We start from the raw sequence: 14,130 nt of genomic DNA on the forward strand, positions 1-14,130 counted from the left end.
TGTGTGTGCGCGTGTGCGCGTGTGCGTGTCTGTGTGTGTGTGTGTGTGTGTGTGTGTGTTGAAAATGGGTGGCTGAGGATATCTGTAAGAAGTGGGGCAGTATCTCTTACTAACCCTGCATATAATCAATACAATCCAGCGCTATTATTCTGAAATGTGTGTGTGTTGTGCAGTGATCAACAATGACAGGAGATCAAGGAACTGGTGTGTGACAAAGAAGAATGGTGTCTAATTCAAGGTCAATAAGGCCTATGTCACTCCTTCACTTTCACAGAGGGGACGGAGGGGGCATTATGTTCCTGTTGGTTACCAGAGCAAACATGACATCCCTGCTGGAGCTCATATCAATTTGTAATTTGACCCCCAGTCACAGCAAATGATGTCAGCACAGGTCATTTTTGCAAAACGACCGTACATTTGTCTGTTGTCATTGTCAGTTTTTATCTTGAGCATCACATCATTGGCCTTTTTGAGTAAAAAAAATAAATTGATTCTCATATTTATAAATGGTATGTTGTTTTATGTGGAGTGAACAATGAACAGTTATTTCAAGTTTTAGGTTATTTCATAAAATTCTTTATGTTTTCCACACTTTCTGTGCTTTTTTTCACCTTAATTGTACTAATTAATAATACTTAATAATAACATGTTTTACATACATTAAGTACGCATCTGTCCGCAAAGCGTACTGCCTTCACAGGTGCCTTTCCAGTAATTTAATTTAAGCATATGATCAGACAAAAGTAGTGTATGTCCTACATTTCCCTCCTTCAATGACCATCTTACTAATTTGCTAACACCAGCAGCAGATTCTCTTCATGCCAGTACATCTTTTAATAACTCTGTTAATCTAATCGTCCACTAATTGGTCAAGATAGCCTTTTCCCTAATGATTTTTATCATAGGGTAATTAAAGAGGCCAGCAAAACCTGCTGAAATCAGAGTGTAGTGAAAATGGTTTGATTGACACATTGTTTCTTTGCTTTGATATTTTTTTCTGCATTAACTCAGATACTTTCAAAAGATTGCTATAATAACACAGTTTTGTGATTATTTCAATGACCAAAATGCCAGTGACTGATAAATCTTTAATATAAAAATTGTACAAGAATTCTGATACAAATTACAAGAGGTATTTGGACAAAATATGAATAAAATTCCATTTACATCCCAAAACCCTTATGCATTTTATGCAAAAAACATAGACAGTTATGATACAGAAACAAATACAAGAAAGGCAAAAAAGAAAGAAAAATAAGAAACAAGAGTCTTTTAAAAAGAGGACCATTTTTTTCCTCCTGTATGCAAATGGGAAACACCTGTTTAGGTAACATACAGTATTCATGAGGCTTCCAAATCACCATTTTGACACCTAAGTGATACAAGCTCCTCTGCTCTGTTTGTTCTTTGCGGTGCGACTATGTAGCCATGCAACGCTGTCGAGTGCCGGTGCTGAAACACGGGCATTTTAAGACACAGACACAAATGCATTGGATACACAAAAACAAAAATCTAAATTCACCACATCCTCAAGCTTATTTATACTTTAAGACTGTAAAATATGATTGGCACAATGGAAAACATTACGTTTTGAGCAATATGAATTTACAGTATCTTTTTTTTTTCAGGATTGTTGACATTTCACAGGTTCCAGTTCAAATTATTGAGGGTATTTTTAACATAATACATGAGACTGAAGCATCTATACAAACAAATATGTGTATTTTCCTGCATATGTTTTATGTCCCATCAAACATTTTTATCCCACCCTGTTCCATGAGCTACATTAACTGGACAGTTTGCTTGCAGTGTCACCTTCTCTCTGATCACACCTATTGTGCTCACTTACTCACTCAGTGATGTGAAAAAAACGGAAAGTGATTAACAGGTCAGCTGCTTCAACCGTTTGCCATCCCCTTCTCCCTTTGTGTGTTATGTAGAATTACAGAATAATTGATGCCTGACGCTCCTCTAATCAAATATTAAAGATTCACTCCAGTAGTCTGGGCCAACGAGGCGCTCTAAGTGACGTGTTCTTCAGGATCCACAGTCTGGTCACTAGGTAGCAGAATGCACCTGGGCCCATGTGGTTGGAGAAGTAAGAAAGACAAAGATTGGATTGGGGGCCTCCTCATAGGAGAGGGGGGAATTGGTGGTCATTTCTCAGAGGAGAGCAGAGTGTAGGAGGAGAGGGGTGGAAATGTGAGGGGTGACTCGATCGCTCTCCAGCAGGCAATCAAAAAGAAGCTGGCGATCCTGGGGAGTCCTGGCCCTGCTGCTCTCTTGCTCTCTCTGTTCCTCTGTTTCTCCCCTGCCTTGTTAAGTGACTGCCGCAAGGCTCAGGCCAGACCACTTTCTAAGCCCAATCCCTTTCCACCATCTCTCCCTTCACTCTTTCGCTGTCTGTCTCCATGGCTTTGCCGGACAGTCGTTTGCATGTTTTCTCAGCTCTATTTCCAGCCTTTTGCAGCTCTGAGCTCTGCTGGCATAACTAGTGCCATGCAGGACTTTAGAAGCCTGTAAGAGGTAAGAGAAAGCTCTTGTAAGGGAATCTCTTTTATGATATTCAGTTTTCTGTCTGGCGTGCACTGAGAGAGAGATACTGCACTGCAGTTGCTGCTCAGGAAATGGACAGCAATAAACAGGTATGTGTAAGGGATGTGCTGGAGTCTGAAAACTTGGTTTTCTCAGATCAAGAAGAACATAGAAGATGAGATTATTTGGCAGAGCACATTTATATTAAGATAACTTTTGATATGTTGTGTTTACAGCTCACTTAAACTCTAGAGAGTTCAAATCAGTCCGTGAGCTCACCTGCCTTTTTAAAAGATTTAATCACTGTCCTCTTTATGTCAATTCATCAGTTGTTAAACATTTTGGTATATTTAAAATAAAATAACAGCTTCTGACTTCCCATGCCTGCCATTCCTCATAACGTAATGTAATCTTTCTATGTTGTGGCAGAGGCTGTAATGTTAATGCTAGATGGAGAGTTTCAGATCCTGTGGTGAAAATAGTGGTCCATCACTAGAGGTTAACAAGTCATCTAGTACTTGTCATCCTTCTGGCCTTTAAGCAGGAAGTATATGTCCTTTTCTTTATGTGTGTGTGTGTGTGTGTGTGTGTGTGTGTGTGTGTGTGTGTGTGTGTGTGTGTGTGTGTGTGTGTGTGTGTGTGTGTGTGTGTGTGTGTGTGTGTGTGTGTGTGTGTGTTGTGTATTAGAGAGACAGTTGTCAGCAGGGTTCCTGGAGTAGCACTTTTTTATTTCTGCCAGAGCGAGGGCCAGGGGGATTGAATGACTGAATGAGGCAGCAAGCGCCTCAGTGAAGCCCACTCCTGGGAGAAGGCAGGGGTTCCTGTACTCAATTTTCCCTTCACTTGGGATAAACAGGCAATTACCCATCCCTTTTTCCTATGCCATGGCCATCCAGTGAACTTAAGCATACACTATTAGTGTGTGTCCCTGTAGGACCTGCGCTGTGGGGTGTGGAGGTGGTAAGTGATTGGCGGGTTGAAGAAATGGGTAAGGCGGTTGTTAAATGACTGTGCTCTGACAGACAAAGAGAAAAATAGAATGAGAGAAAGCAGCTGAATTGAACTGAATTACCAGTGACCCCGAATGAGAATAATCACACAGAAAATGAATAGATTAATTGAATTCAACTAAATTGAATGAGTCACATTGAATTGTTCAAAGCACACTACGTCTTTCCTTCTTTTTCTCTTTCTGTCAGTGTCACAGTCTTGTCAGCAACCTCGGCATCTGGCAGTGTAACGAAGTGACAAGTGAGTTATTAGACAGAAGAAGCTGGAATGGCAGGGACGCCTCCAGGTAACGGAGAAGCAGCACATTTTTAATGATCGTTGCTGTCATCCTTTCCTCCCTAGTCAGCCTTCCACCTCCGCAACCTTTCTATCAGCCTCAGCTCTCTGTCTTGCTCTCTTTATCTCTGAGAAGAGAGGACTGAAAACTGCATGTGTCATATAGGTTGATTCTTTAAAAAATGGCATGAAATATTTCACTAGAATAGGTCATGTCTATATTGCAGAATGGCTTAAGTATGAAACAAATGGAACTCAACACTGTTATGGATGTAAGATGTTATGAATACTGTACAGCACACCACATAACACTGCATATTTTCCCTCTGTGTGTAGCACCAGTCAAGTAAGAGAAGATATCCTTGTATAGTAACACATGGCATTGCTAATACATTGATAAACAAGTCAAACTGAGGAACAATCTCTATTTTTTGTCTTTTTACAAAAAATATTCTCATACTGGACAAAAAATTCTCCATCAGGATACATCACCCACCAATAAATACCCCTTCCCTTGGCTACTTTGCCCAGTTTCTGGAAATATTTGTACCGTAAGACAGTCATGGACATGTTAAAAATGCCAGGAAAATGGCAACATTTTTCATAGAGTACATTTGTAGCCAACACTCAGCAATGGAAACTGATACCTAAGATATCACAGCAAAAGATTTAAGACTCAAGTGCATCATATCAATCCAATGGGGCATGATTTAAGTACAATGTCACACTGAAAGAGCTTTTCTTAGCCAAACACTTTTGTTTTGGTCACAGTTGAAGGACTATTTCTTCTTTTTTTCCCCTCTACTTTCTTTTTTGTCAAATCCAAGGGACAGTCATATTTCATTATTAATTGATTATCTTGTTTGACAATGTCACAATATTTTCATGCTTTAAACAAATTACCCCACTAAACTTCTGAATTATTATTTGTGATAACTGGCAACCATACACGGATTACTCCTTAAACAAAACATGAGGAGAGAATTCATCAGTATTTAAAATCTTTGTGTTTGTGAAACAGCAGTTTATATTCAGTCACACCTGGCCTAGCGATGGGGGAAGATCTTGAGTTTTGTATGTGGAGGACATTTTCTTAATGTTTTCTGTTGTGAAACTGTGTTTGAAACTGAGCGCGTGCAAAAAGAAACTGGCACAAGTATGTTGAAGGTTCTGTCATTTCCCCTGGCGCTGTAGCCATCAATGACCCCGAACAACACCTAAACTCACCATTGCAAAAGTCCTCATTATAATAATATTACACATCCCCTTGTATAGATGCAAAGTGCAAAAACTGAATTGGTATACTAAAGCTCATAAACATAACAGACAAAAAAAATCAATAGAAATACAGAGAATGATATCAGTGTAGGAGCCTAAAAGAGCATGCCGGCAACCTCTGAATATCTAACAAGTAGATAAAACAAGTCACATGATATTCTTTTTTTTCCCTAGGACTCAGTTTAAAATATGTCTTTGAAGCTAACATAAATGAGTCAAGCTAGTAAGATGCTACCTCTTTCTTGCCTAAAGCTGGAAGTATTGTACTGGACTGTAACATAAAACCATAAAGAGAGAGAAAAAAGAAGCAAACAACCATCAACACAACTCTTTTACACCAAAAGCCTCTTGGGACATTATTTACAAATGAAGCTGTCATGCTTTTGTAAGGGGTTCATTTAAAAGCTATCATTACACAAATACAACAAGAAGATTTTCTTTTTTTTTAATACTATCATTTCTGCAGGCAAAGTCACAAATAAGAGTTTGAATAGATTCTTTGGAGACGGACATGAAAAACAAAGTGGGGAGCAGTTTGAAAGGAAAGATGGAGGGGCTTATGAAACTGGAGTTTTGTTATAAAGCAAACTCCATGCTCAAGAGTGTCATCCTGTTCCTCCAAAGAAGGAAAAGTCAAAGGTCACGATAATAAACTGTATTTAGAGTCAATTAATTTTATAGAGGGACATAGAAATGTCAGAGGATGGGCAGGAGGCATACAGGCATTTAGCTTGTATTTGATGGCCCTGGGCTGGGGTTAAAAGCTAATTTGAGGAGGAATTAGGATGAAGGATGAAGGGAGGAGCGGGCAAACTGACAGGGTAGAATATCAAGTCATTATTTAGTCTATTATTGTAGAGAAGGGCATGTTTTTATGGAGGTTGGGGTTCTGAGAGTGTCGGTTACGGCTGCGCACAGAGCTGAACACCATGTTGCAACCAAAGATTTTGCACTTGTGCATCTCGCGCAGGTGCACAGTCTTGTAGTGCACACGCAAGGTCCCTTTGTTGCTGTACATTTTATGGCAGATGTTGCAGAGGATCCCACTGCCACTGTTACTGCCCCCAGTGGACGAAAGGAGGAATGGCGAGGAGGAAGGTTCCAATTCATCACCTTGTCCTCCTCCTCTTATTTCTCCAGTCTCATCCTGATGCCTCCTTTCACCCCGGCCCACAGCACGCTGGGAGCAGTCCTCCCCCTCACTGTTGCCCTCCTCCTCATCCTCTTCTCCCTCCTCCTCCTCCTCCATGTCATCCAATAGGATGCCTTCATCGCTGCCCTCATCTGACTCATGTGAGGAGTGGACACTGCTGCTGGATTGAACACTAGATGTAGTGCTCAGGTCCAACACCATGTAGTCGTCTGGCTGGCCCTGGGAGAAGCCGTTGGTGTGGTGGTTTTTAAGGTGGTGGTTGAGAGGGTGGTGGGGATACTCATTGCTCATGGGGGAACGGGCATCGTGGTTTAGGCCGGTGGGCCCGAAGCTGGCGCCTCCGATGCCCATCCCGGTCATAGGGTCCAAGCCCATGTGGTGCCCAGCGTAGATCTTGGCCAGTATCTCGGCTCGCAGGTCCTTGGGCAGTGGTGTTAGTTGGGGGTCCAGGACAATGTCGTCCAGCTCTTTGGTCAGCAGTTTGCGGTGCAGGTTAATGTTGGAGCTGTGCCTAAAGTAGGAAAACATAGTTACAGATAAGAATGCTGCCAATGTATAAAAAAAACACTTAAAAAAAAAAAAAAGGCTACCGTGTTTCAATACATATTCTTCATACAATTTTCTTACTTCTCTAAAATGGTATTAGACTAGAAAGATTCAATATGCAAGAACAGCTACATGTGCAACTATTGTTACTATCAGTCGAGGTACACAGACAGTCACACAGAGAGAGAAATCCACCCTGCAGCTCTCCTCAGAAAAGTGCACTAACATAGCACAGAGAGAGAGCATCCTGCTAGTGTTTACTGCTGTCAGCATGTCTGCACTGCACAGCCCTCAAATCCAATAGACTCTGACTCAATTAAATACTCCACCATATTGAATGGGAGTTTATCAATTGATTCGAGCTGTGGTAATGTGATAATCGAGGGGAACTGGATAGCATATTAGCACTAGGCCCTGACAGCATTATCGCATTCGTTCCCTATTGGAGGTGGCTTAATCGAGCACCTCAATGAACATGTCTTTATGTAGCCCTGGATTTAATTAAGATGGGCATTTTTTCCCAAACACAAGGCAAACTGTATCACACATTGTGCTACAGCTGATGAAAGAAACTCAGTAACAAGTGCCATGCTTAAGCCAAGATACGATTAGTGTGGGTTTCAGTTAACATACAAAGCCATGCTAAAGGATGCAAGGTGAAATGGGCCTGAAAAATCTAATTCAATGCTTTTTCACTCCAATTTCACAGTTGCCAGGTTGGACTAAGAAAAAGGGTACCCACGCCACACATGTCACAATAAAACTGCATAACACAGAAAGGAAACTTAAGCAACTAATGACCGGCGTCATATATGACATACACAAGGCCCACTCCTCTCATATCAGGTCAGCACTTAAATCAAATAAGAAAATATGCATACACTCAGTGCCTTTAATGTGAGGGGTTTCCATGCAGGGAGGGCACATGTGTGTATAACAAAACAAAAATTTAAAAAAATGAAAAGAAAAGGGTCATCCTGAATCAGGACGGGCAAAAATGGAGTCACAATGGATAGTAGAGCTTACCAGCAGTGGCAGGGTTGATGCAGTCAAAAAGGGTCCCTTTCCTTTAATTATTTACTTCCCTATCCGACATTGTCCTGCAAGAGGTAAAAATACATTCATTTGAGGGACCCTTTTCTGTGAACCAGGCAACCAGGAGCCCGTCCACTCGAGCATTGTCAGCATTGAGGAGAGAGAGCGTGGCAAATCGATTGGCCATGGCTGTCACTGCATGTGTGTGTGTGTGTATTTTTACGTGCTGGTGTCTGTTTGTAGGTGTGTGAAAAACAGAAAATATACTACTTCCATATAGTGGGACTTTGTTCAAAAAGACTATATAAATCCTTTGTTCTTCTTTATCCTTTGATAGTACAGTTGCACCCATATGGCGTTAGCTTATGGATAAAATATGGGAGTCATGATTCAATGCCTGTGGTGTTGCATCCCTGTCTAGTCAAATGCATGTGTGGACGTTTGGCTGTGGGAGGCCAAAGTGTTTCTAGGCAGTTTGACGAATGTTGTAATCAGTATATAAAGACATGGACATGTTTTTCCTTAATTTCCACTGCAGTGATTCCAACTACAAGGCTTTGATGTCAGAGAGGCCATAGATTTGCTCAGTTAAGCCTGAATTTCAGGATGCTGTTGATGATGCTCAGGTAGGCAGGTCCTTTGCAACATGTCTCCATCTCTATAACAACACCTTCTCACTGCTAATAAGCTCTAAGTTAACCATGGCTACCTCAGTTTTAAGATATTAAAGTCAAACATGCTAAATGTCATGCAGTAAGTAGTAGTCTGCGCTATAGCTACAGTAGCCATTTTAAATACTCAAAATGCACACCACATTGTTAGAATACTACAACAATATCTATGAACAATATTCACATTCATTATGATCTTGTTATCCATGTATAGATATATGCAAATAACATACAAAAATAAGTGGCAGAAAATAAATCTATTTATCATTTTTAACAATCATTCTAAGAACTGCAGAAGAGAAAATATCTCAATCTCTGATCATTTGCCTAAACATTATAATTTAAACCTTGTGATGGTAATGTCTTCTTTCTCTAAAAAATCTAAATAAGTCAGCAGAATCCAGACACAGTGGGCATAATGCACTTATCCCTTCATTTATCAGATTTAGACTTTCTGCCCCATTTCCCACTCCCCTCCATTCCTCCACCTCCATCACTCCACTTCAGTATTCTCTGTCTTTCCTCCCCCAAACCCAACTCCTTAGCCGACCCCCGCCCCAACCACTGCCACCCCCCTTCCTCCATCTCCACCTCCCTGTTGGCCAGTAATGTGGCTGGCAAACCAATTTGACAGTCTCATCTTCGCCCAAAAGATGGGGGAGGCCTCCAGAGAGCCCATTTTTGACTGTGCAGAGGAGGTAGAGCGAGAGTGTGCCTGTCCCAACTCGGCGTTAATCATCTTTAGGTTCATGTGATGGCCCTTGCCCTTGTTTTTGTGTCAGTGCGTACGTGTGTGTATACATGTGTATGTGTGTATGTTGTCTAAATGACTCATAATGTGTAAATGAGATGGAGGGCTGAGTGGTATTAAACTGACACCAGTGGTTCTTTGTCTTTTCTGTCATTTGGGGTGTGTTACGAGGTTCTGGGTGTAAGTGGGAGGACAAGAGTTTTAGAAACATTTATCACTCTCTGTCACTGCTGTATCTGCTTTGCATTGTTTCAGTCTGTTTCAGTCTGCTGAACAAAAAAGGCTACAGTGATTTGAGGATACTCTCATAAACGAGTGGATAGACATTAAATATTCATTAAATATCACATGAATAACATTTTATGTACAAGTTATAATTTAAAATGACCTGATATTACTCAGAACTAGAATTCTATTAATGACAGTATACTTGCATAAGGCTCTATATGTTATTCATCAAAGTGTATAATAATTCCCCTTATTCTCCTAAAAATACATCATAAGAAAAATGTCAGTGATAAACCAAAGGGATGGAATATTTCAAGCGTGCCTATTTTTAATTAGCTTATATTTTGAACTGGGGTGAGTGGCTTTGCTAATATATTCTCTCTATGAGCAGTGTGCCCTTTGTTTATAACAGACAAACAGAGCTGATTGTCGAGTAGCGGAGCCGGGCCCACATGCAGTGAGGGGACCAAGGGAAAGGGAGGGAGACAGAGAGAGGAAGGAGAGGGAAGGAAAGAGACTCTCCAACATAATTAACCTTCACTCTCTACATTTGCAGTGGCCCATGCCGGGATCGTGAGCTGCGCACCGCTGCAACATGGGAACGTGAACTAGGAAGGCACCTAGTTGTAGTAGCGACATAGAGGGATCAGGTTAAAATGTTGGAGTGAAGGTTAAAAAAAAAGAAGCAGGATAGGCTGATAAAAATTAGATAAGCAAGGAAAACTCTTATCACTGATTTAAAAAAATGTGATTAACAAGTCTAATAATGGTGATAATTAGTGGTACGCGTGCCTTTCCAGCAGTTTATCATACAGCTTCTTTTGCCGACGCGGCTCACTCTCCACAATAAATATGCAATTATTTACCTCCGTGCAGCCGACGGCCAGGAGGCTGGGAGAAAATACTCCACTGTAAAACCACACACAAATACTCTTGTGTTGCTCTCTGTTTTACACTTAAAAACATACACACGTTATATGCTTGCTCAAGGGCACATTAAATGATCATTTCCTGTATTCCTGAGTCTGATTATGTGCAGTATTCTGAATCATGCGCATAAAGGTTTGCATATGTGCGTGTGTGAGATCTGTTTTTAATCCTGCAGTTTTACGCTGTAAATAGGGCAAGGATCCAAACATTTGTGATACTTTTTCCATGGCAATACATTTACAGTGCGCCCTACTCTGAAAATGTCATTGGCCTTTGGTTGTTTTTCTCAGTAGATCAAATGACCTCTCCTACGTTTTCTGCTTCACTTTGATACAGGAGCTTTTGTTGCCACTGTCTGATAGTGTGTTTACGTGCCTTTGGCTTTTCACTCAGTCAATGGACTAATCAGAAATGCAAAGATACTTCCCTGTTTCTGGATGTTAACAGCTGTTTGGGAGGTATTGAGAAGAGGAAGCCAGACAGGGTTACATATTACAAAGCTGCTGTAGAATATATTAGTTAGCTGTAACAAAAAGCACAACCAAAACAGATTTACTGTCCCTTTATTAGATAAAATATGGTATTTGTTCTTTTTTTAAAGATTATTACTTTGTATTAAATATTATTTTTTTTTATCAATTCTTAAAGTTTGATGTGAACCACTGGAAAGAGCTGCTTATTAATCAGTACTACCAACATTGTTGACAAGAAAATTTAATTAGGAAAAAGAATGGAGTTTGATTTACCTAATTTACTAGTAATAAGCATTCTAAACATTATTTTGTGTAAAATTCTCTTTAAATGCAGTTTCTTAATCATATCAGAGCAAATGGTCTTATGAAAACAACCAAATTATATTCCGATTTTATTGCTACCATTACACTCAAACATGCATTATATCATTAGAGGATTATCCAGGGACAGATTTGATGAGAGTCCAGCTTGTGTATTGACTCGTCTCAAAGCCCAAGGATTCCTCTAGCAATGCAAGGCTCTTACTTTAGTTGTTTTGTTCCCTGTTTGAACCAGCAGCAGAGTAATATGTCCCATATGCTATCAGGAATTTATCCCCCACAGAAAAAAGTTTGGAAACAATAGTGTGCTTAGGTCTCACCCACCCAGAGCTATACTGTACATCCCTGGCTGAAAGATGCATTATGTTCACAGCAGTAATTGTCCCTCCTCGCTACAAAGTTATCTCTGTCCCCCATATGTTCTGCCACTTTTTGTGTTTGAATGGCATTTATATGCTGGTGTTTCTCATCATGGACTTAAACTGTTGCGCACACACATGCACATCCAAGCTGTCACAGTGAGTGAGTATATAAGAGTTCATGTTGAGGTTTTACCTTTTCTATGTGCAATGTGGTCTAATCTTTGAACCCCTCTGCCTTTCTAAAGCACTCCAGTCACTCCTTTCTTTGATGCCAAACCTCTGACTGCATATTTGTGAAAATGCACCTTCTCCACACCATACTTTTGCCCTCTTCTTTTTATATGAGTTTTTTTTCATTCTCACTCCTGCCATCTCTTAAACTGTAGTAAAGTGAAGTTTCCATGAGCCATCATTGGAGTCATCGCAGCAGATGTCAATGCAGATAGACGACACTTCACAATAACCACTAAGCATTAATTAAAATCTGAACAACATCTGCTATTTCCAGTGGTGCTCAGTGTGTGAGCTAGATTATGGAAAGGTTAGTCTTTCATTTGTGTTTAGGTGTAGCTATCATTAAAAACTGTTGCCATGTTGAATTTCTATATTCTTGCTATTTGAAAGTTGAGATAAGGTTATCAATTGTTTATATAAAACAACTGTTTTAAAGCATTAGGGGGATCATTACAAAGAGATAAGGTGTATACAAGAACATATTGTATTCTCTGTTATCTATTTGTACATGCAGTATGTGTTTATGTGTATGTGAGCGTGCGCAAGTGAGCGTGCATAATGTGTGTGCATGTGTTAAACAGCGGCCCAGTCATGCCTTAGGCATTCTCTATTCCATTCTCTAAAGTCTTGCCAAAAGAGGGGAGCTAACAAACGGTGGCAGTACACCACACTGATGCAATGCATGCTATAATAACTATTCTTCCATCTTGCTGCTGCTGGCACAGCTGCATCAGGTGAGCAGCGGGGTTGCACCTTCACTAATGCTAACTCTTTTTTTCTGTTCTGCTCCCCCTGTTCCCCTCCCAAATCCATTCTAATGGAGTCCCAGAGTCACCTACTCTATTTACATGATTCTAATGAACAAACAGTGGTAGGAACAGATGCCACCAGAACAACAAATGTAATAAAAGGCTCGGGGTGGAAAAGGAGCAGCGGGTTCGGGCGGAGGGAGGAAGCAGTGGTGGAGGAAGAAATAATGGGGGGCAGAGCCATTGTGTGAGTGAGACAAAACGCAGAGGAAAAATATGCAGTTCCCTTTGGGAAGATTTGTTTGCCGATTTGAAAGCATGAAGTAAGTTGCAACTTGCCTCTTACTTAAATTAAAGTGTCACTTGTCATGGATGTTACATGATATTTTTTTTTGTTTCATCTCTAGTCTCCCTAAAAATCTAAATGAGTGAGTTCCATAAAGGAGAGTAAGCAGTAGAGGTATTTGATACACTAGAAGTACTGTGTATTTTAGACAGGTTTGAAGGAATTTACAGTCTGTTTCAAGGGCAATTTTATACCATGTCTCTGCTGTGTTGGTTGACCCCACCCCAGTATAACTCAGCCAAGTTAGTATTGTTGTTTACAAGGATATAATATTGGACTGAAATATGAATGCATACACAGCTTTTTATTTCCTTTAATATTAATAATTGTATTGTATATCATTACCAGATATATATAAAATGTTGTGAAAAAGAGATCCTACTCATTAAGCCTAACTGAACACTGGCCAATATAACACTTAAAAGTTGCTCTGATGATGGAGGGAGCCATCTGTGCTAGCCCAAGGCACTGGTGATGTTTTGTGTCTCCAGCATGTGTTATGGCATCAACGTGCTGCCAGCGCTGCTACAGTATATATATTCAGAGGAATGAGTGTGTGGGACTGATATGTGCTAACAAGCCCAGGTGAGCATAGCTAGCCTCACCTCCTAATGCGCTAATAAATGCAGTGGTTTGACAAACCGCTGTCTATGTTAATGTATGCGCTTTCCACCTCCCTGTGACAAGGTGAGGTTGTGAGGGCAGGTAAACAACATACTACAGCTGGAGGGTTGATGGGTATGGTCTAGTGCATGTTTGAATGTGTGTGTGTGTATGTGTGTCTCATCCTGACACCCTACTCTTCTGAACATTGACTTGACACGGAGCAGATGTCCCTGAATCAATTTTTTTGTGTCTACTGTTAACAGACATTAAGTGGTGTTGTTAAGCATATCCAGGTAAATGTAACCCTAATCAAATATTGTTATTGAAATGCATAGCTCTCTCAAAAATGCTTATATCGATTTATTAAAACATCTATTTGCTATATCCTTAAAAATAGAATATTTTGCAGATTTATGTAGTGCTATTATTTAGATTAGAACAGATGATACAGATTGAGTCAAACATTTCCACTAGGGATGTCCCGATCCAGCTTTTTGCACTTCCGATCCGATACCGATATTATAGCTTTTAGCATAGGCCGATACCGATACCGGCCGATCCAAGCATGTATTAAAGATTAAAGATATTTACTTATTTTGTTGTTATACTCCTGTTGAAAAGGGTT

The 14,130-nt window shown here is 40.3% G+C and overlaps 1 protein-coding gene across 1 annotated transcript in view; it reads right to left on the minus strand.

Moving 5' to 3' along the window:
• Window positions 1-5,754: 5,754 nt before the first annotated feature.
• Window positions 5,755-14,130, minus strand: part of bnc2 (basonuclin zinc finger protein 2) — a 95,539-nt gene continuing 87,163 nt past the window's right edge. The window contains exons 7-8 of the mRNA XM_062426077.1: window positions 6,280-6,764; window positions 5,755-6,225 (exon numbers count right to left, since the gene is read on the minus strand). Of these exons, the coding sequence (XP_062282061.1) occupies window positions 5,942-6,225; window positions 6,280-6,764 (769 nt within the window). The 3' untranslated portion in view covers window positions 5,755-5,941. The remainder of the gene's footprint in view (window positions 6,226-6,279; window positions 6,765-14,130) is intronic.

Source organism: Scomber scombrus, chromosome 2 (genome assembly GCF_963691925.1).
Source record: "Scomber scombrus chromosome 2, fScoSco1.1, whole genome shotgun sequence".
NCBI lineage: Eukaryota > Metazoa > Chordata > Actinopteri > Scombriformes > Scombridae > Scomber > Scomber scombrus.